The 20,498-nt window shown below is 41.9% G+C and overlaps 1 protein-coding gene across 3 annotated transcripts in view; it reads right to left on the minus strand.

Moving 5' to 3' along the window:
* The window catches only part of LOC141127083 (phosphatidylinositol 3,4,5-trisphosphate 3-phosphatase TPTE2-like), a 94,839-nt gene that overhangs the window by 41,042 nt on the left and 33,299 nt on the right, over window positions 1–20,498 (minus strand). For all 3 annotated transcript variants that reach the window (XM_073613259.1, XM_073613261.1, XM_073613260.1), the window contains exons 3-7: window positions 16,569–16,643; window positions 15,095–15,142; window positions 6,759–6,920; window positions 5,058–5,177; window positions 2,866–2,965 (exon numbers count right to left, since the gene is read on the minus strand). In XM_073613259.1, coding sequence (XP_073469360.1) covers window positions 2,866–2,965; window positions 5,058–5,177; window positions 6,759–6,920; window positions 15,095–15,142; window positions 16,569–16,643 — 505 coding nt within the window. The remainder of the gene's footprint in view (window positions 1–2,865; window positions 2,966–5,057; window positions 5,178–6,758; window positions 6,921–15,094; window positions 15,143–16,568; window positions 16,644–20,498) is intronic.

Here is a 20,498-nt window from a genome sequence, read left to right on the forward strand (position 1 = left end):
GAAATCCCTGGCGCTCCTGCCAGTCCCTCTGCTTTCCTATTAAAAGCTGACCACACTAAGCAGGAGAACACATGGTGGTCAGTTCTCTCGCTGTGCTGGGAACTCAGCCTGCTCTCCTCCATTGATCAGACTTGTCCTGACACACCTCCCCTACACAGTCATTCACCAGGAAGCTCAGTGTACTGCTGTTTCTCTTCCCCCCAGCTCTTATGCAGCTGAAAACAGAGGGAATGTGATCACTTATAAAAAATGTTTTTTTTTATATCTATACACAAATGTTTTGCCTTTCAGTTCTGTTTTAAACTGAAAGGGTTGTTTTACAAGGTGATCGTTTACAATCACTTTAAGATGTGGTTATTGAGAGTTTTGTTTACATTATGGGTCTGTTCACACCATAGGGGTTTAGCTGTGCTGGATACTTACCCAATACAGTCTAAAGGCATAGATAGAAAAGGAAATTTACCTTGGTCCCATGAGTTTATTTCACAGCCCTGTGCTGCATTGGTGTGCACAAAATGAAGTAGGACATATTTTTGCAGCATGCAGCATAGTTGCCAACAGTCCCGATTTTCTGATTTCCCTGATTTTGGGACCCTCGTCCCGATCGGAGGCTGTCCCGAATCGGGATTTGCCCAGGGAAAATCGGGAATGTTTGCAATTTGCATTTTTGGGAAGCTGGTTTCAGTAAAATGGCGATCCCGCCGCTTGATCGCTCCCCCTTGTGTTCAGTAGAGAGGGGAAGGGGGCTCGATCCATGCAGCCAATGAATCGGCTTCTCCTCTCGCACGGATCTGCCCCTCTCCTCTCCACTGAACACACGGCGCCGGCAGCCGCTCTATGTGCTCACTGCTGGGGCCTGGGGGGGGCGTTATGGGAGGGGAGGGTCTGCTGAGGGCGTCTGCACTGATGGAGGGGGGTCTGCTGACGGGGTCTGCACTGATGGGGTTCTGCTCTGAGGGCGTCTGCACTGATGGAGGGGGGTCTGCTGAGGGTGTCTGCACTGATGGAGGGGGGTCTGCTGAGGGCGTCTGCACTGAGGGGGTCTGCACTGATGGAGGTGGGTCTGCTGAGGGCGTCTGCACTGAGGGGGTCTGCACTGATGGAGGGGGGTCTGCTGAGGGGGTCTGCACTGAGGGGGTTCTGCTCTGAGGGGGTCTTCACTGATGGAGGGGGTCTGCACTGAGGGGGCTCTGCTCTGAGGGGGTCTGCACTGATGGAGGGGGTCTGCTGAGGGGGTCTGCACTGAGGGGGTCTGCACTGATGGAGGGGGGTCTGCACTGAGGGGGTTCTGCTCTGAGGGGGTCTGCACTGAGGGGGTCTGCACTGATGGAGGGGGGTCTGCTCTGAGGGGGTTTGCACTGATGGAGGGGGTCTGCTCTGAGGGGGTCTGCACTGATGGAGGGGGGTCTGCTCTGAGGGGGTCTGCACTGATGGAGGGGGGTCTGCACTGATGGAGGGGGGTCTGCTCTGAGGGGGTCTGCACTGATAGAGGGGGTCTGCTCTGAGGGGGTCTGCACTGATGGAGGGGGTCTGCACTGATGGAGGGGGGTCTGCTGAGGGGGTCTGCACTGATGGAGGGGGGGGTCTGCTCTGAGGGGGTCTGCACTGATGGAGGGGGGTCTGCTCTGAGGTGCTCTGAGGGGGTTTGCACTGATGGAGGGGGGTCTGCACTGATGAGGGGGGTGTGCACTGATGGAGGGGGGTCTGCACTGAGGGGGGGTCTGCACTGAGGGGGTCTATACTGACTCTGCTGGGGGCACCTGATGCAAGGATGGACTCTGCTGGGGGCACCTGATGCAAGGAGGGACTCTGCCGGGGGCACCTGATACGTGGACAGACTCTGCTGGGGACACCTGATGCAAGGACAGACTCTGCTGGGGACACCTGATGCAAGGACAGACTCTGCTGGGGGCACCTGATGCAAGGACAGACTCTGCTGGGGGCACCTGATGCAAGGACGGACTCTGCTGGGGGCACCTGATGCAAGGATGGACTCTGCTGGTGGCAGGCGACGTGGCAGGTGACACGCACAGTGATCCCACTGATTCTGCATTATGATGATTTGAATGATTTATTTTTATATTACAATGTAATATTAAAAATAATGCGCTTCAATCATCCTGAGACCATAACAATCATGGTGCCGGGATGATTGAAGCACTAACACCAGGTGTTTGGAGTATCTTTATCTGCTGATTGTTAAACTTTCTAGAATACACATATTTCTATTGTTGTGTAGGATCTGGGGCTGCTGTCCCTTCATTCCTCTCTCCCCTTTTCCCTCTCCATCCCTTATTTATCTCAGACTCTAACCACACCCCCTTTGAGCCACGCCCATTTAAGCCACGCCCACTATTTTACGTGAACCACAACCATTTTTCGGCGCGCGAAGTTTTGTTTTTTATTGCTAAGCCATGCCTACAAACGCATGCCCCACCCCCTAATTATTATACGGCTCTGCCTACAGCCAAAAAAGTGTCCCACATTTTTTTTTTTGGGCAACTATGTATGCAGTACACCACACCACAAACCACTGGGGTGAAAAAATTTGAATCAGATGTTACTTTGTGTTATAATGCTGCCAGTGGTGTGAAGAGCCCTAAAACTGTAATGCAAACAGCATAAAAAAATAGCAAAGGCTTTAGGCACTGTCAAGAGAAAACTTTGTAATAAAATATTGTTGATGGGGAAGGTTACTCTTTTTTGAGATGTAATAACATTAGTGGTGCATATTAGTTACAGCTTTTGTACTGATAGTTTCAGTGTTTATCAGGAGTGGATGAGGCGGTGACATCATTTAATACTTAAATATGATGTCAGTGTATCTGAGTCAATTCAGGCTTTCATCCCACTGGTCATTCTTACCATTCGACGAGTAACCTTCTCCAGCTGTTTCTTCTGAGACGCCAGGCGAAATATTCTCACCAAAATGAGAATTCTCAAAGCTCGGAAAAAGTTGACCAGTCTAGGAAGAGAATTATTCATTTAGTTAGCATATGTGTATCATGCGCACATTTAAAGTCCCCAAAATGCTGATGATTTAAATGTGGTTGCTTTATTATGTATCTATTTCCATGCAGACAATAAGATTACAGAATAAGGTCAAATGTTGTTTCTTTCATTCACTGCAATGGTCTCATCCTATCTTTCATTGAACAGCAGATATTGCCAATGACCAATTGACTTCCTGTTTTATCTTGGGACATGAAGCAAAGGAAAATCTCAGCAGTGGGGCTAGAAGAACCGCCAATAAAAAACTGGCAGAACTTCATGACACTTCACCACTTTATCCAAAACTAAAAATACAAAAGTTAAAGTCTGCGTTAAACTTAAGTGGTCAGCTCTTTTTGAAGGCTTGGCCATCCAAGTGTGAAGTCTATTCGGAGCATTCCAAAGAATCAGTAACTTGGCTGAACTTGAAACTCTCAAAAGGCATAATAGAACACTTACCACACTTAGGGGTGTATTTGTAAAAAAAAATCATAGCTATTCAACCAGTGAAACTGCTGGTACATTTGCCTTACGTGAATGGGGCAAAATCCAATGCCCCCCTTTTATTTTTCTACACTAGGGATGAGCTGGAAACACAGCTGAGTTTGGTTCTCCAAGATTTCAGCCAAACATATCAAAATTTTGGATGCAAATTGTTTAATTCATACCCTTCCACAGTGATCTCTGCCAGGGATAAGCTTGTTCAAATGCGCTATTTACATATTATACCCCACAACATTTATTTTATATGCGTAAGAGGGACTCGCCTCTTTGCCATAAATTTGCTAAAGAGAATGGTGACTTTCTACATATAGTGTGGTACTGCGATAGAGTTAGACCTTTTTGGTCGAATAATTACAGCCCTTATAGCTAACACCAAATATCTGCAATCCTAAATGGTGTTTATTAGGTATTTATGAGGACCAAGACATCTCTGCCACGTCCAAAAAGTTCTTGAGGCTCATCTTATATTACCCTAGGAAATGAATAGCCCTCCACTGGCTTTCCTCTGAACCTCTACATATAAGCTTGTGGAAAAAATGAACTAACCAAACCTTGGCTCTGTACAAGCTGACATTTGAGGCTAGAGGCCCCCCGGGGAAATTTTATAAAATTTGGGGATCCTGGCTAGATACACAGGATACTGTGGACTCTCTCCTTTTCTTAATAGCGGATTCTACACCATAGCTACCTTATTTGTGTATTGCCATGATGGCCAAATCTAATATTTGGCCACCACATAGTTTAAAAAGTGCAGACAGGACCTGGTTGATGGTTTTTTTTCTTGTACAGGTCCTCCAGTTTAATATATTTAACATGGGTGAGCACAACAATGACATTTCTTTTCTAGAGGTATGTAAAGCACTGCGTAAAATTGACGGCGATATATAAGTACCTTAAATAAATAAAAAAATAGATAAATAGAGGTTGAGCTACTGTATTATTTACAGTTTGGTTATGTGTTAACTGGCATTATGCTATCCGCTCCTTGCCAAGTTTCTGAATGTATTCACTGTAGATGCATTTGATCCATTTGTTTTGTGTACTTTATTATACTTCTGTTTTTTGCCGATGTGACATTTCGAATGTGTACTCCTGTGTTCAGAATTTTCCTACGAGAATGTTCATTTATTTGCATATACTCAAAAAAAAAAAAAAAAAAAAAAGTTTGGATGCAGAATCTCTACAAATGCACCTAGGAAACTGTCTATTTTGAGCCTCCCCTGCTTCACATAAAGTGTAAAATTTACATTCTAAAGAAGTACATCAACATGAATGGCTGAACAGCACAGAATGTGCACAGCATGTATGGGCCCTAAAAACACTGCATGTAGTGCCTACATATACATATAAAGAACATTCTTATTTTCGTGATACAAGGATTTGAAGAACTGTTCCATAGAGACAATTATAACAAATATAGTATAAGCATTATGAACAAACACACAAAAGTACGCCCTAGACTGAAAAGGTAAAGGACCAGCCACCATATTAAAACATGATACCTTAAAAAAGTCCTGCCCACCAACCATTATTATTAACTATCTGGAATGACTATGTCATACCTTGGAATATTGGTGGCTCCACTGAAATCTGTGAATGCGTAGACCGCGGTAACAATCAACGTGATAACAACAATAGTAGCATCACATATATACAACTTCGAACTAAAGTATTTCTGAAATCTGAAAGAGAAACATTGGAAACAGCAAAATGTTATGTTCAATACATTTACAGGAATAAGATTCCCAAGTGAGATGAACAAAAGAGGAGTGGACAACAGACGTGCTGACATTCCACACAATACAAGACACGACCTGATATATGAGCATGAAGGAAATATGAGAAATGGAAAAGTCACTGTATCTGGGGTTCATCCTTTAAATAATTCAACAACCTTCTGTCCTCTTCCTGATAATAAAATTAGGTTATCTCTAATTTCTATCTTTAAATACGTGACTTATACTGGGAAAAAGTAGTATTATACGCAGAGTGAAACATAGTTTATATATGTGTTTGTACAAAAGTATATATATAGATCTATATATATATATATATATATATATATATATATATACATATATATATATATATATATAGATCTATATATATATAGATCTATATAGATAGATAGATAGATAGATAGATAGATAGATAGATAGATAGATAGATAGATAGATAGATAGATAGATAGATAGATAGATAGATAGATAGATAGATAGATTTTTTATGCACACATAGATATGTACATACTGTTCATTTATTAACATGCATGTGTTTTGGTATTATTGGCATCAGCTAGATGCTAGTACACTAGAGTTTTCACCTGCTCCCTATTAGCAGGACCATCTCCAGTGGTCATTAAAGTGAATCTATGCTAAAGAAAAATGTTATGAATGAAATGTAGAATAAAGTAGATAACACAACTGGTCAGCACATCGCTCTAGTTGTGTGATGTGAGAGCAGCATCCCCTCCTGATTTTGGCATTGTCACTATTTACAGAAACATACCCCCTCTCCAAATGCCCATCCGCAATTTTTGGCAGATTTCTGAGACATGACACTGCACTGTGGAAATGGGGTTGTTTCTATTTTCTATAACTCTAAGGCAGGGACAGGCAACCTCGACCCTCCTGCTGTGGTGAAACTACAAGTCCCATGAGAAGTTGCAAGACCCTGACAATCACAGGTATGACTCCTAGAGGCAGAGGCATAATGGGATTTGTAGTTTCACCACAGCTGGAGTGCCGAGGTTGCCTATCCCTGCTCTAATGCCGCGTACACACGGTCGGACTTTCCAGCAGGAAAAGTCCGGCGGAATCTTTTCATCAGACATTCTGATCGTGTGTGGGCTTCATCTGACTTTTTTTTTCCCGAAAATTCTGACGGACCTAGAAATAGAACATGTTTAAATCTTTCTGACAGAATCAATTCCTATCGGGAAAACCGCTCGTCTGTATGCTGTTCCGATGGACCAAAAACGACGCATGCTCTGAAGCAAGTACGAGAGGGCAGCTATTGGCTACTCGCTATTGAACTTCCTTTTTCTAGTCCCGTCGTACGTGTTGTATATCACCACGTTCTAGACGGTCGGACTTTGGTGTGATCGTGTGTAGGCAAGACAGTTTCAGCGGAACTCTGACGGAACTCCGTCGGAAAAACCTTCAGAATTTATTCCGATGTAGTGTACTCTGCCTTGCAATAGTGTTTGCTCTGCTTTAGTGAGATTAGACAAGCAATGCCTTAATGCCAGGTCTGTCACCTACCCTTCCACAAAGATGTGCAGCAGAACATCTATGAGAAAGAAGATGGAAATGCTTAAGGAAATTCCTGATATGATTTTTGACGTCTGATCACTTTTATCCATCACTGCCAGATCCACGATGACGAACACAAAATCCACCACGATGAGCAGAACTCCAAACACTCTGAAATACAAATATTAAAAATACAGTCATAATCCCTCTTTTATTTTCAAACCTACACAGGACAAATAACAGTTGGAATGTTTCTGGTTGAATGGTTTCTCAGTTTACCAGGGTTGCTTTTATAAAAGAGTAAAGACTGCTCACTACACAAAGTGAAAGCGCATGGAGCTTAGTAAATAGGGGACGTTTTGTTTTCCTCGACCATCCAATCAAGTGCAAGCAAAAATATATATATATTTTTTTTTTATAATTTCCTTACTTACTAAGTTAAGAAAACATTCACTCTACTACTTTAGTAAATCAACCCCAGAGAATAATCCTCTAATGCCGCATACACACGAGCGGACTTGCCAACGGGCTAAACTCCGTCGGCATTTCCGACGGAAAGATTTAGAACATGTTTTATATCTGAGTCCGTCGGAAATGCCGACAGAAAAAGTCCGATAGGGCATACACATGGTCGGAATGTCCAACAAAAAGCTCCCATCGGACTTTTTGTGTCGGGAAGTCCAGCCGTGTGTACGCGGCATAAGGCTTGCCTTAGACAAACAGATGTCTCCCAGGAATTTGGAAGACATCTTCTCAACACCAAAAAGTGCAGTGTGGTTCCCTTACCATGAATGGCAGTGGCAGCACCCGAGAGCTCATGGAAACATTGGCTGGGATGCTGACATCGCTGGATTCCAGGACAGGTAAGTGTCCTAATATTAAAAGTCAGCAGCTAAGGTATGTGTGGCTGCTGACTTTACGTTTTTTGCTGGGGGGGTGGGGGGGGGGGGGTGGAACTCCGCTTTTGGGTTATGAACTGTATGGCCTGTAATAATGGGGTTTACATACTTGGTCTGTTCCTAAATTGATATGTTCACCTTTTTTGTATATCAGTGCTTCTGATCTCCTCTAACTTCTTTCACTCACTTATGGTGTACATGCAGTCGTTCCAATTTTGTCTGCACATCATTGATTGACTTTTTATTACTGACAACAATTCACCATGCTTGCTCAATTTGGTTTTGCATGACTGCTTGTACTCTCCACCAGAGGCGCATATGAGAGAATGATAATGCAGGATTAAAGGATAGTTGTCACCTCATACCAATACATTCTTTAAAGCTGAGCTCCACCTAAAGGGTATTGCTTTATGGTGCTTTGTGATGCATTGAGATGCATATGTATCATTACTGCATTACCTAAATGCATTAGGGTGTCATTCAGAATGAACCACAAAGCAAAAGTGTGATTCACCCCTAAATCTGAGACTAGCAGAAGAGGGTATTGGCCCAGGAGAGTCTAGACAAGTGATGGGGAACCTTGGCACCCCAGATGTTGGGAACTACATGGGAACTACATTTCCCATGATGCTCAACTACACTGCAGAGTGCATGAGCATCATGGGAAATGTAGTTCAAAAAACATCTGGGGTGCCAAGGTTCACCATCACTGGTCTAGGCACTATCGCATACTAGGACATGCTATGCTATTTTTCAAGAGGAATTCCAGACAATGGGTGCATTTTCAGGGTACTGCGTAGATACTACATCTATAGGTTCTCTATAACATACCAAATTTTCACATTTTGATATTAGATCCACTTTAAGCAGGTTGAAAACAACTTTTGAAATTACATTACGTTAAAATAATTGTTCAAACTTATATGAGATTTTTTGTATAATCTGTTTTTATTGATTTTGTATAACAAAAAGAGAAATAAAATGACTTTTATACAGCAAAATGCTGCGTCAATCAATTCCAAGCTTATATAAAATGGTTGTACATCAGAAATGAACACAGTGAGTAATAAGAATCACATTCGCTTGGGTATGGGCAGGCATATTTTAAAGAAGATAGCAATGTCTGAGACCCCATACACATTATTAGATTTTCTGCAGATTTTTGTCTTCAGATTTAGCAAAACCATATAATATGAGGTCAAACCTTAAGAGTTTCAATTTGTATGCAATCAGGGCTGGACTGGGACAGAAATTTGTCCCATCATGACCGGCCCACTTTAATTTTGAGTGTCCCCAACATCATCCCCCTTACATCAGAGTCCCCATCAGAAGCTCCCTTCACATCAGAGAGTCCACATCAGAATCCCCCTTCACATCAGAGAGTCCCCATCAGAATCCCCCTTCACATCAGAGTCCCCATCAGAAGCCCCTTCACATCAGAGAGTCCCCATCAGAAGCCCCTTTACATCAGAGAGTCCCCATCAGAAGCCCCCTTCACATCAGAGAGTCCCCATCAGAAGCCCCCTTCACATCAGAGCGTCCCCATCAGAAGCCCCCTTCACATCAAAGAGTCCCCATCAGAAGCCCCCTTCACATCAAAGAGTCCCCATCAGAAGCCCCCTTCACATCAATGAGTCCCCATCAAAAGCCCCCTTCACATCAAATAGTCCCCATCAGAAGCCCCCTTCACATCAGAGAGTCCCCATCAGAAGCCCCCTTCACATCAGTGAGCCCATGAGCAGCCCCCTTCACATCAGAGAGTCCCCATCAGAAGCCCCCTTCACATCAAAGAGTCCCCATCAGAAGCCCCCTTCACATCAGCTTCTCGTTCCTCTCTCCAGTCATGTGATAACAAGTGATAAGGGGAGAGAGGAAGGAAAGTGTGCCGGCTGTCTATCTCCCTCTGCAGGCTGAAGGGAGCAGAAAGCCTAATGCTCTCTCCAGCAAGTGACAGAAGCTGCCCCCCATGACAGGAATGAAATCGCGATCACTCACTGTCAGAGAGGAGCCGCTCCAGGACTGCACATGACTGGCCCACTGAGCCATCGGCCCACCGGGAAACTCCCGGTAGTCCCGATGGCCAGTACATGCCTGTATGCAATCAGGCAGACCCCTGCACTATATGATTTTGGTAAATCTGAAGATAAAAATCTGTAGAAAATCTAATAGTGTGTATGGGGCTTTAATGCTCCCATCCAGGTTGTAGCTCCTTGAATGTACTTAGAAGCATCCTTGAGCCCAGGTTCACACTGAGCTGCAGGAATGAAACCGCGCTGAACTCGCACGATTTCACTCCCGCATGTCAGTCCTGATTTCAGCTGTGATTTCAGAAACATCTGTACAGGTTTCTGCACAGATGTCAATGTAAATCGCAGCCCAAAATCGCAGTAGTACAGAAACGACTTTTTGAAATCGGTGCAGAGCGATTAGGATTAGGATTAGGACGGTGCCATTGACGGCAATTGCCGCCGATTTGACATGTCAAATCGCATGTCAAAACGCTCCAGTGTGAACCAGGGCTAACACACGAAAAGGGAAAACGTAACTTGTATCAAAATTTAGTGATTTAGTATATATCTGCTATTATCATAGAGTACTTTTTAAAATATTTGTTATATTGTATGGTAGTACCATACTATGCACAAATGCTTTTCACTGGCTGGTCATCAGTATGTAGATTGATAGTGGCTGTGGTGCTGTTTTTATTCTCTTTTTACTTATAGAAGTTGATATATAAAAATTTGCATAGCCATTTGCCCAGTAAAAATGCATGTACATTCGTACTGTGCGAATGGGGCAAAAAAAAAAAAAAAACAAAACAAAAAAACAATGTACTGCGCTGGATGAATGTTTTTCATTGATTTTAAATAGAAAATATTGCATAGATGTTACTAAGTATTATAGCAAATTCTTGTAATACTTAGCTCCATCTAGTGGCCAATTCAACATTCAATGCTTTACGTTCAAACAGCACTAGATATAGCCTATGTACATTCACACCGAACAAATGTACAATACATGCACTTTCACTGGATGAATTGCTATGCAAATTCTTTTTATATCAACTCCCTTGTGTTTTATAAAACGTGCTGAAGCCATTTATGAGAAACAGATTTCACAGCCAGCTTCTGCGTACGCAAGCTGCCTGTAGAAGAACAAGTTTAGAATGCTTGTAAAACAATCTTGATGTAGCTAATGGACCAGGACAGTTCAGCAATACATTTTCTAGAACACATGGGGGTGCGGTATTCACTTGTCTTTTTTTCTCTTGGAGTTAAAGAATGTTTTTTTATGTTAGACGTGTTATATGTAAAATCAAGTGAAAGCTCTCTGGGCAACAACAATGAGAAATCACTTTCTTTGAAATGTTGTTCTCAAGTACTGCAGCTTCAAGTCTACATTTCGTCTGTTTTGTCAACAGAAATATTTCCCACACTGGGACAGTGTTGTCTGGTGCAGCTTAAACAGGACGGATGAGCAAAATGAACTTCTTGGAATCTGGCTGATCTGAACTCACTGTCCTCAAAGTCTGTTGTAATTATTTAACATGTAAGCAGTCATTTTTATTCATTTTCCATCAGCCAGACATAAATGTGTACATTTCTATTTTGGTGCAGTTATAGTGTTATCTTTAGCCATTTTTTTTCCTGTTCAATAAACTTGTAATATAATTTCATCAAGGTTACATTCTTATAATAAAGAAACGGTAAATGTAGGATTAAAACTGAAAATCTTTAGCTTTTTTTTTTAAATTTAATGTGAAATGGGCAAATAAACATACTGTATATGATGTATTTTTTGTTGTTGTTTTTTTTTTTTAGTCCTCCCTGTAGATTTGTTATTTTTCCACTTGCTTTAACTGGGTGACAATCACATTAGCTGTGTCGTGACACCACGCAGTTGTGTTGTGACCCAGTGGATAGTCCATTTTGATCCAATGGATTGTGTTGTGACCCATGAAGTCTTAAGTTGGCCTTTGAAAGATCAAAATGAATTTGGCTCAGCAGGGGCTGGAAGAATTTCGATCCGTGTATGGCCATCCCTGTTTGACAGTCAATTGTGAGATCGATGTTTGTTGATTAGCAGTGGTGGCTGGTGCTGCAGGATTTTGGGGGGGGTGCAGGCGGGCCCCTCCAGGTCCGCACTCATCCTATGGGCAAAGCCCTCCAGCAGTCACGGCTCCCCTGGTGCCTGGTGCCGTGGCTTCTGTGTTGACCCAGTCTTCAGCCTCCTGTCCTGATTGGTCAGGGTGGGAAGTCGATTCGCTGGTATCTCAGGGTGGGAGGACAACATAAAACAGGCCAATTGGGGCCTTAAGCTGTGGTCACGTGCTTGTGAGGGGGTGGCAGACCTGGTAGAGACCTGTTGGTCCGGTGCCTCGCACAGTGCACGGCCACATAGATAGTGCGGGCTGGGGGTGGCGGCGCCCCTTGTAGACCAGCCGCCATTGTTGAACTTGAACAGACAAGCTGGAAAACTTGTGTCAATCAGCGGCTTCAGTTCCGCTGTCAGAATACAATGTTCCAGTGGAGGGGGGGGGGGGATTTCTCCATGTGTGGATGGAGAAATCTGTTCATTTTATTTTTATTATTAAAAAATAAAGCAAATTTGTGCCACGCTTCACACTGTTACCACATTTTCTTTCTGTGCAATAAATGATATATCAGTACAAAGTATACATACTGTGGATCAACAAAATCATTACTGTGCAGTAATACAATCAAGTGAATAGTGCATATTAAATAATAAAGTCCTGATGTGCTTGTGACGTAAATGCTTAATCATTCAGGTGTGTCTTGTATTTAATCCATCAATACAAAGTCCTTTCAAAATTTGCAGTAGAATCAAATTCTTGTGACGGTGCTCCAAACTTTTCAACGTGACACCAAACTTGAGCTCCCCCCCTGTGAATCTGCTCACCTTAGGGCACAATTGGGTTTGGTCTAATCACGTAGTTGAACCACTCATGGGCTCTATGTTAAATGGACTCTGTGGGATCCTGGCTGTTCAATGGCAATATCCTCCAAATATATATATAAGGCTAGATGGTTTTGTATAGTTTAAAAACAATATTTATTAAAAAGATTTCTTCCAAGGCACTCACATGGTTTGGGTGCTCACAGCACACCACTCTATGCCAGAAAAAAACAATGAGATCGTATGCCTATATGTTCCTCTGCAGCAACTCGGGTTAGCTGCTTCCTACACAGTCCTGTCCCCCCCCCATATAGTCCCCCTGAGGAAGACACGTCATTCCCTGTGTCGACATGCGTTAGGAAGGGGACAGGACAGTGTAGGAAGCAGCTAACCCGAGTTGCTGCGGAGGAACTTTCAGACATACGATCTCATTGTTTTTGTTTTTGTCTGGCATAGAGTGGTGCCCTGTGAGCACCCAAACCATGTGAGTACCTCATCTTTTTAATAAATATTGTTTTTAACCGATAAAACACCATCTAGCCTTATCTTTTATATATTTATATGGAAGATATCGCCATTGAACAGCCCAGGATCCCATAGAGTCCATTTAACATAGAGCCCAGGGGTGGTTCAACTGCGTGATTAGACCAAACCCAATTGTGCGGTCACACGCCCTAAGGTGAGCAGATTCACATAGGGGGGGAGCACAAGTTTGGTGTCACATTGAAAAGTTTGGAGCACCGTCACAAGAATTTGATTCTACTGCAAATTTTGAAAAGACTTTTTATTGATGGATTATATACAAGATACACCTGAATGATTAAGCATTTACGTCACAAGCACATCCACACTTTGTTATTTAGTATGCACTATTCACTTGATTGTATTATTGCACAGTAATAATTTTGTTGATCCATAGTATGTATACTTTGTACTGATATATAATTTATTGCACAGAAAGAAAATGTGGTAACAGTGTGAAGCGTGGCACAGATTTGATTTTTAATTTTTTTTATGTTCAGCCAGTTTGCTAAACGAAATAAAAATAAAATTCCAAAGTGTTGAATTCTAAAGACACCGGTGGAGGCTGCGGCATTGGAGTGTAAGTAAAGCAGGAGTCACTGGAGATTAGAGGGGCAAACATGAGTTCCCTCACTGCAGGAGATTTTGGATGCAGGATTTTAAAAGATGACCACACTGACCCAGTGTATAATGCCTAAAATGGATCCATTTAAAATACCATGACATCTGATAATGTGCCACAAAATATCATCAACAAGAATGGCAGGCACCATATTCAAGCCATCATAATGAGCAATGAATTGGCATTCTCAAAAATTAAAAATAAATAAAAAAAACTTCCAAACACTACCAAGGACATATTAAGGACAGAATAAAATGTGATTTGTCATATTTTTCTGTGTTTTGGTAAAACGGTAAGCTGACTCAAAATAAACACATCATGTGACAGTGATTTTTCAAATGCTTATCACAAGTGCTTATCTCCAACAATATATTATTTTAAACATTTTTTTTTATTATGTGTTTTTATGTCTTGGATGTTGTTGTATAGCTGGAGCCATTGGCAGGAGCCAATTTATGTTATGGAGCCTGCAGGCATACAACATTTGGCTACCCAAGCCAATTTCTTCTAGCCTACTAGTCAGAATCAGGAAACATGTCTGTATAAGCACTACTGGTTCACCCTCCTGCTGCAAGTGACTCTGCAGCTACCAAGGAGGAGTCTTAAAGAGCTTAAGAGCACAATGTTATAAACTGATACTTCACAATATTATTTTACTGGATGGTAGGTATGGTTGGTGTCCAAAAAATGAGACACAGATACTTGGGGTCTATTTATAAAGACTTTGTTGAGCGAATATCACAGACATTCACACAGTTTACTTTCTATGATCATCAGCTCCATCTAGTGTCTACAATGCAATATTTTACCCTAATCAAGAACATATCACTAGGTGGAGCTGATGATCATAGGAAGTAAACAGGATACACAAATTATGGGTATTATTTGTGATGGCTGTGGGGATACTTGAGACATTAGCACAGTGATTTTTTTTTATTTGTATAAATAGACCCCTTGGTTTTCCCATGGTAACAAAAATCTGAACAGCTGCTGCAAACAGCTGCCGTTAGTGATTGAGGATAATTTCTCTGCTTTAAATGGAGTAGGAAAAGGGAGTCTCCACTACTGTCTAGGACCCTGGAATGGAGGTGTCACACACGCCTGGTAGGGCTATGACAGGTTGCGATCTATTGTTGTTACCAGCTGACCATTTGCACACGAACACATGGACCTCGGGTTTTCTCCATAGGAGTATATGGATAACAAACAGGCAGGGTCAATGGTAACCCCTGTCATAGCCTTGCCAGAAATATGCAGGAGACCTTTCCACCAAGTTCAATGAAAACTCTATGGTTGATCAAGCCCCACGCCAAAAAAAAAATCCAACAACAAATATGTATTGCCTGGAGTTACTCTTTATCTAGTTACAATCACATCTTTCTTACCTGAATCCAAATGACATTACAAATGGAGCAATCATTTTCCTCAGTTTGCTGGAAAAAAAAAGAAAGGTCATTATTAATATAATTCTTATTTTTTTTTGCTGTTTTTTTTTACACAATGATTTTTTTGTGGGTAGTGCAGCACTGATCAGAGGCACTTCAGTAAACCGAGACACAAAGGCAAAATGTATTTTCAGCTGTATAACATAATCACATCATGTTTTTTTACCTAATCTCAAGGGACGGGACACTGCCTGGGTAACATGTAGCAAAGCAAAAATAGATCTTTAAAAAATTCCGTTTGGCAGGGAGCAGCAATTTTTCATAATACTTAAAGAACAACATAAAAATTCAAATCCCTTATGTTAGCATGTCTGGGGGGTGACAATAATCTGTCTGTGAAGTGGTGCATCTCTGTGATGCATACAACCTACTACAGCAAAATTGCCATTTACAAAACATTGCCATTTAAATGGAAAGTAATTGACAGCTCCCAGCCGTTTACCTCTGGTGTAGATGTTAATGGGTGACCCCACAAGAAAAATGGCATGGGGTTCCCCTAAAAATGCATACCGACCCCTTATCCTTGATTAGGGTCTGGTATGGATTTTAAAGGCGAACCCTACAAAAAAAAAAATACAAAAATGTGAGGTCCAAATTAGGCTCGTTTATGAAAATGCAGGCTGGCAGGCCAGGAAAAGGGGGAGACTAGCATGCCCCCCCTTCCCACCTCCTAAACCATACAAGGCCACTGGCAAAGCACATTGTCCCCATGTTGATTATAAAGGTCTTTGGACCAGGGATTATCGGAATTTGTGCCACAAAGCCATATTTGGTCAGTGATTCCCTTCGCTATAACTGCTCCTTTGTTTACATGGCCAGGGATTTCTGTGCAGCAAATGTATGGGATCGGATGATGCCATTTGACGCTAAGGACATGGGCAGTGCCAGCATTTGCTGTTTCCTTAACAACCATTGACCGGAAGATGTATATAGCAGTGCTAGAAAATTGCTACTATACTGTATATGACTTTATATTTATGAAATGCTGACTATAAGTCTGATGAGTTCTTGGACCAGAAATGATTGTATCCATTGTGTTAGACACTGGAAGACTTATGTAAAAATATCCCACTGCCCATCAGTGGCCACCTTCCAAAGTCTTATAACTAGTTACTTGGTAGATGATTCCATGTAAACCAAAAGTCCCAGAATGGGTTCAGCTGAAATATTAAAAAGAGAATTCTCTAGCAGTTTTAATTATTAGTTCTAAGTTGTGCAGTAGGAAAGTTTTTGAATTCTTTTTGCAGTTTATGTCTTTTTACTGTTTCAGTGTCTGTTATGCATCTGTTCTCTGAATAAAGCTAGTGTCTCCCAAAGGTTGACATGTTTCTATTCCTTTCCGGTTGGGTATCCACCAGTTTATGCCCCCACTCAGTGCTGCCATCTGCTGAAAGGCCTCTTTCACAACACTTACTTGGTCCATGTTGCTGGCTCCTCTGCATCATTCTTCCCATCATCTATTTGAACCTTTACTTCAGACTGAGCAAACCTGTTTAATAAAGAACAAAAATAGTTATCAGCCCCTACTGGACTCAGAAACCTGTTCCATTCCAACCCACATTTGTTACTAATCTACCTAGTGAACAAACCTGTTCTCCCACCACGGACCTCACCACCATCATCGAGAGGACAAATTCAGGAAAACCCGGGACTACTGGATAGACTTCCAAACCAGTGCAGAATACAGTTCTTTCCTAGTATTTAATACTGCCTAAAATCTACAAAGTCTCCTATTCAGTGGCAATATGTCTTCTCTTCTTGTACCAAAAGCTGTTTTCTCCCTCCCTCCCCTCCTCTAATCTAATCTCCCTTCTTTCCATACATTCACCCCCCCCCATTCCTTCCACAACCCCAGTGCTTTTCCCTCTCCAACTTCCCTCTTTCTACTTCCCTTGCCTTCCCTTTCTCTTGTGGTTTAAAATGAACATTCTTTGAGGCTGTAGCTGCTAACGCTACTCTTTTAGGGGGCCTGAAATCCTGACTCCCATAATCTAAAGCTGGCTATACATAACTCCATTTTTTAGTTCAGCCAGCGGGCCGAATCCTCCCCGCTGTGTTATTGTATTCTGACAATGGGGGGGGGGCTCTTCTTCACTGTCAGAATGCATAGGTCAGTCTGCAGCCATGGATCAAGCGGCTTTTTTCCAACATGTCCGTTCAACAAAAGTCAATCGATTGATTTACTTCCGTTGGTTCTTGATGCTGTCTCAGCCAATGAGGAGGGAGAGTCCCTGGAGAGCCGAGTCTCTTGTTAACATCGCTCAATCGAGATGGGGCTCACGTAAGTATTGGGGGGGGGGGGGGGGCTACTGCACAGAGAAGCTTTTTTACCTTTATGTATGCTTGAGCCTTTAAAATCACTTTAACCTTCAATAAAAACGTTGAAACAGAAATTCAAGTGAGCATTCAGAGAAGCTTAAATAGGCTATGAGTTGATTTACTAAAGGCAAATAGACAGTGCACTTTGCAAGTGCAGTTGAACTCATTTTCTACAGAGCTTAGGGAATGTGGTGAAGCTTCACTTCCTAAAGAATACCCAATCAGGTGCAAGGACAATAGAAAAACAGCATTTTTCCTGCACATGATTGGCTGATGGAAATCGGCAGAGCTTCACCACATTCACTAAGCTCTGGAGAAAATGAGTGCAACTGCACTTGCAAAGTGCACAGTCTATTTACATTTAGTAAATCAACCCCCCGAGTGACACATTGCTAAGGAGCGTAAGAAAAATCCCAAATTATAATAACAAGGTGCGATCAGAATAAATTGGCACCATAAAAAGTGATCGGTGCAAATTGGTCACAAGTGACAAGGAGAAGGCAACTGTGTTAACCACTCAGGCCCTGGACCATTTGGCTGGCCAAAGACCAAAGCACTTTTTGCGATTCGGCACTACGTCGTTATAACTGACAATTGCGCGGTCGTGCGACATTGTTTTCCAAACAAAACTGACATAATTTTTTCCCCACAAATAGAGCTTTCTTTTGGTGGTATTTGATCACCTCTGCGGTTTTTATTTTTTGTGCTACAAACAAAAAAAGACAATTTATATTTTTTACTTTTTGCTATAAAAAAAATCCCCAAAAAATATATAAAAAACATTTTTTTCCCTCAGTTTAGGCTGATACGTAATCTTCTACATGTTTTTGGTAAAAAAAAATCGCAATAAGCGTTTATTGATTGGTTTGCACAAAAGTTATAGCGTCTACAAAATAGGGGATAGTTTTATGGCATTTTTATTAATATTTTTTTTTTTTTTTTACTAGTAATGGCGACGATCAGCGATTTTTATCGTGACTGCAACGTTATGGCGGACAGATCGGACATTTTTGGCGCTATTTTGGGACCATTCACATTTATACAGCGATCAGTGATATTAAAAATGCATTGATTACTGTGTAAATGTGACTGGCAGTGAAGGGGTTACTCAGGAGGGGGCTCTGCAGGGGTTAAATGGGTCCAAGGGATGTGTTCTAACTGTGGGGTGAGGGGCTATGTGTGACATGACACTGATCACCTCTCCCGGTTACAGGGAGCGGTGATCAGTGTCCTGTCACCAGGCAGAACGGGGAAATGCTTGTTTACATTTTACATTAGCATTTCCCCATTCTTCAGCTCCGTGAGACGATCGCGGACATCGAGTCCGCGGGACCCACGATCACATTCACGGAGCTCGCGGCAGGGTCACGGCGGCAAATTCAAAGGGACGTACAGGTACGCCTATTTGTGCAGCAGTGCCGTTCTGCCGACGTATATGTACATGCGGCGGTCAGCAAGCGGTTAAATACCTTCTTCTTAGTTTATGCGAATAAAAAAGATTGGTATAATAAACAAGGCAGTAATATTAATAACAATATATTGAATGTACGCCTGTGGCTGTCAAGTACCAGTATTCACAAAAAGACTAGAAAAACTTCATATGAATAAATCACCAGGGTTTGTTGGTCTACCCCTGAGAGTTCTCAAAGAACTTATCCATGTATTAAGCAGATCATTATTCCTAATTTTAAAAGGACAGCTTGCTGACTGGAAAGGTACCAGCTGATCGGTGAATAGCAAACGTGATATTCAAAAAGGGCTGAGAATACATGAAGGTAAAAAAACATCATCTTAGAACCACTTAAGGCCTGATATGCTGACATATATTATTTGAAACATTTGACAATGATAAGCAAAACACCTTCAAATAAAATGCAAAGTAAGTGGAAAAAAATGTGAACACAAACCAATATTTATAGTCAATATTGAACATTTCATCAGTATTGGTAAGGGATCAGCGTCTTATCTGTTTACATACTAAACTTAAGGACTTCCCTATATAAAGATTCAGACTGGTTAACTGCTGTGCCAGCTAAGCATTTTGTTTTGGAAATGCTTTATTTATCAGGTTAAAGTCCTATTCCCCACAAACTCTGCTTTAGGTTTGGAGAGAATGTGGAAATGTTAGATCCTCGGCTTTTATTGCTCTCTTAGGGCTCGTTCACACGTGTGTTAATTATGAAACCAACCTATGGCCATGATTAACCGCTTTCCGATCAGCCGCCATCATTATACTGCGGCAGGTTGGCACGGCTGCGCGAATCACCATAGGTGTACATCAGCCGCTGTAAGACCTCTAGGGGGCGCGACGCCGGAGCCGATGCGTGTGGCTGCCGGCTGCAATGTCCACCGGCGACCAGCGATCGCCCCTCAGGAAGCCAGAACGGGGATCTGTCAATGTAAACAGACAGCCCCCCGTTCTGTCAGGGAAGTAAAGAGAGATCTGCTGTTCCTAGTGATCAGGAACAGCGATCTCTCGCTACTCCACAGTTAGAAAACACCTCCCTAGGGATCACTTAACCCCTTGATCACCCCCTAGTGTTAACCCCTTCCCTTCCAGTGACATTTATACAGTAATCATTGGCTATTTTTAGCTCTGATCGCTGTATAAATGTCCATGGTCCCAAAAAAGTGTTAAAAGTGTCCACCACAATGTCGCAGTCCCGGTAAAAATTGCTGATCACTGACATTACTAGTAAAAAAAAAAATAATAATAAAAATGCCATAAATATATCCCCTATTTTGTAGACGCTATAATTTTTGCGAAAACCAATCAATATACGCTTATTGCGTATATGTATGTAGAAGAATAAATATTGGCCTAATACCTAAATTTTGGTATTTTTGTACCAAAAATGTGTAGAAGAATACATATTGGTGTAAAACTGATGAAGAAATTTTTTGTTTTTTTGGATATTTATTATAGCAAAAAGTAAAAAATATTGTTTTTTTTCAAAATTGTCACTCTTTTTTTGTTTATATCGCAAAAAATAAAAACTGCAGAGGTGATCAAATACCACCAAAA

Source organism: Aquarana catesbeiana, linkage group LG02, assembly GCF_042186555.1.
Source record: "Aquarana catesbeiana isolate 2022-GZ linkage group LG02, ASM4218655v1, whole genome shotgun sequence".
In the NCBI taxonomy this organism is placed as follows: Eukaryota; Metazoa; Chordata; class Amphibia; order Anura; family Ranidae; genus Aquarana; species Aquarana catesbeiana.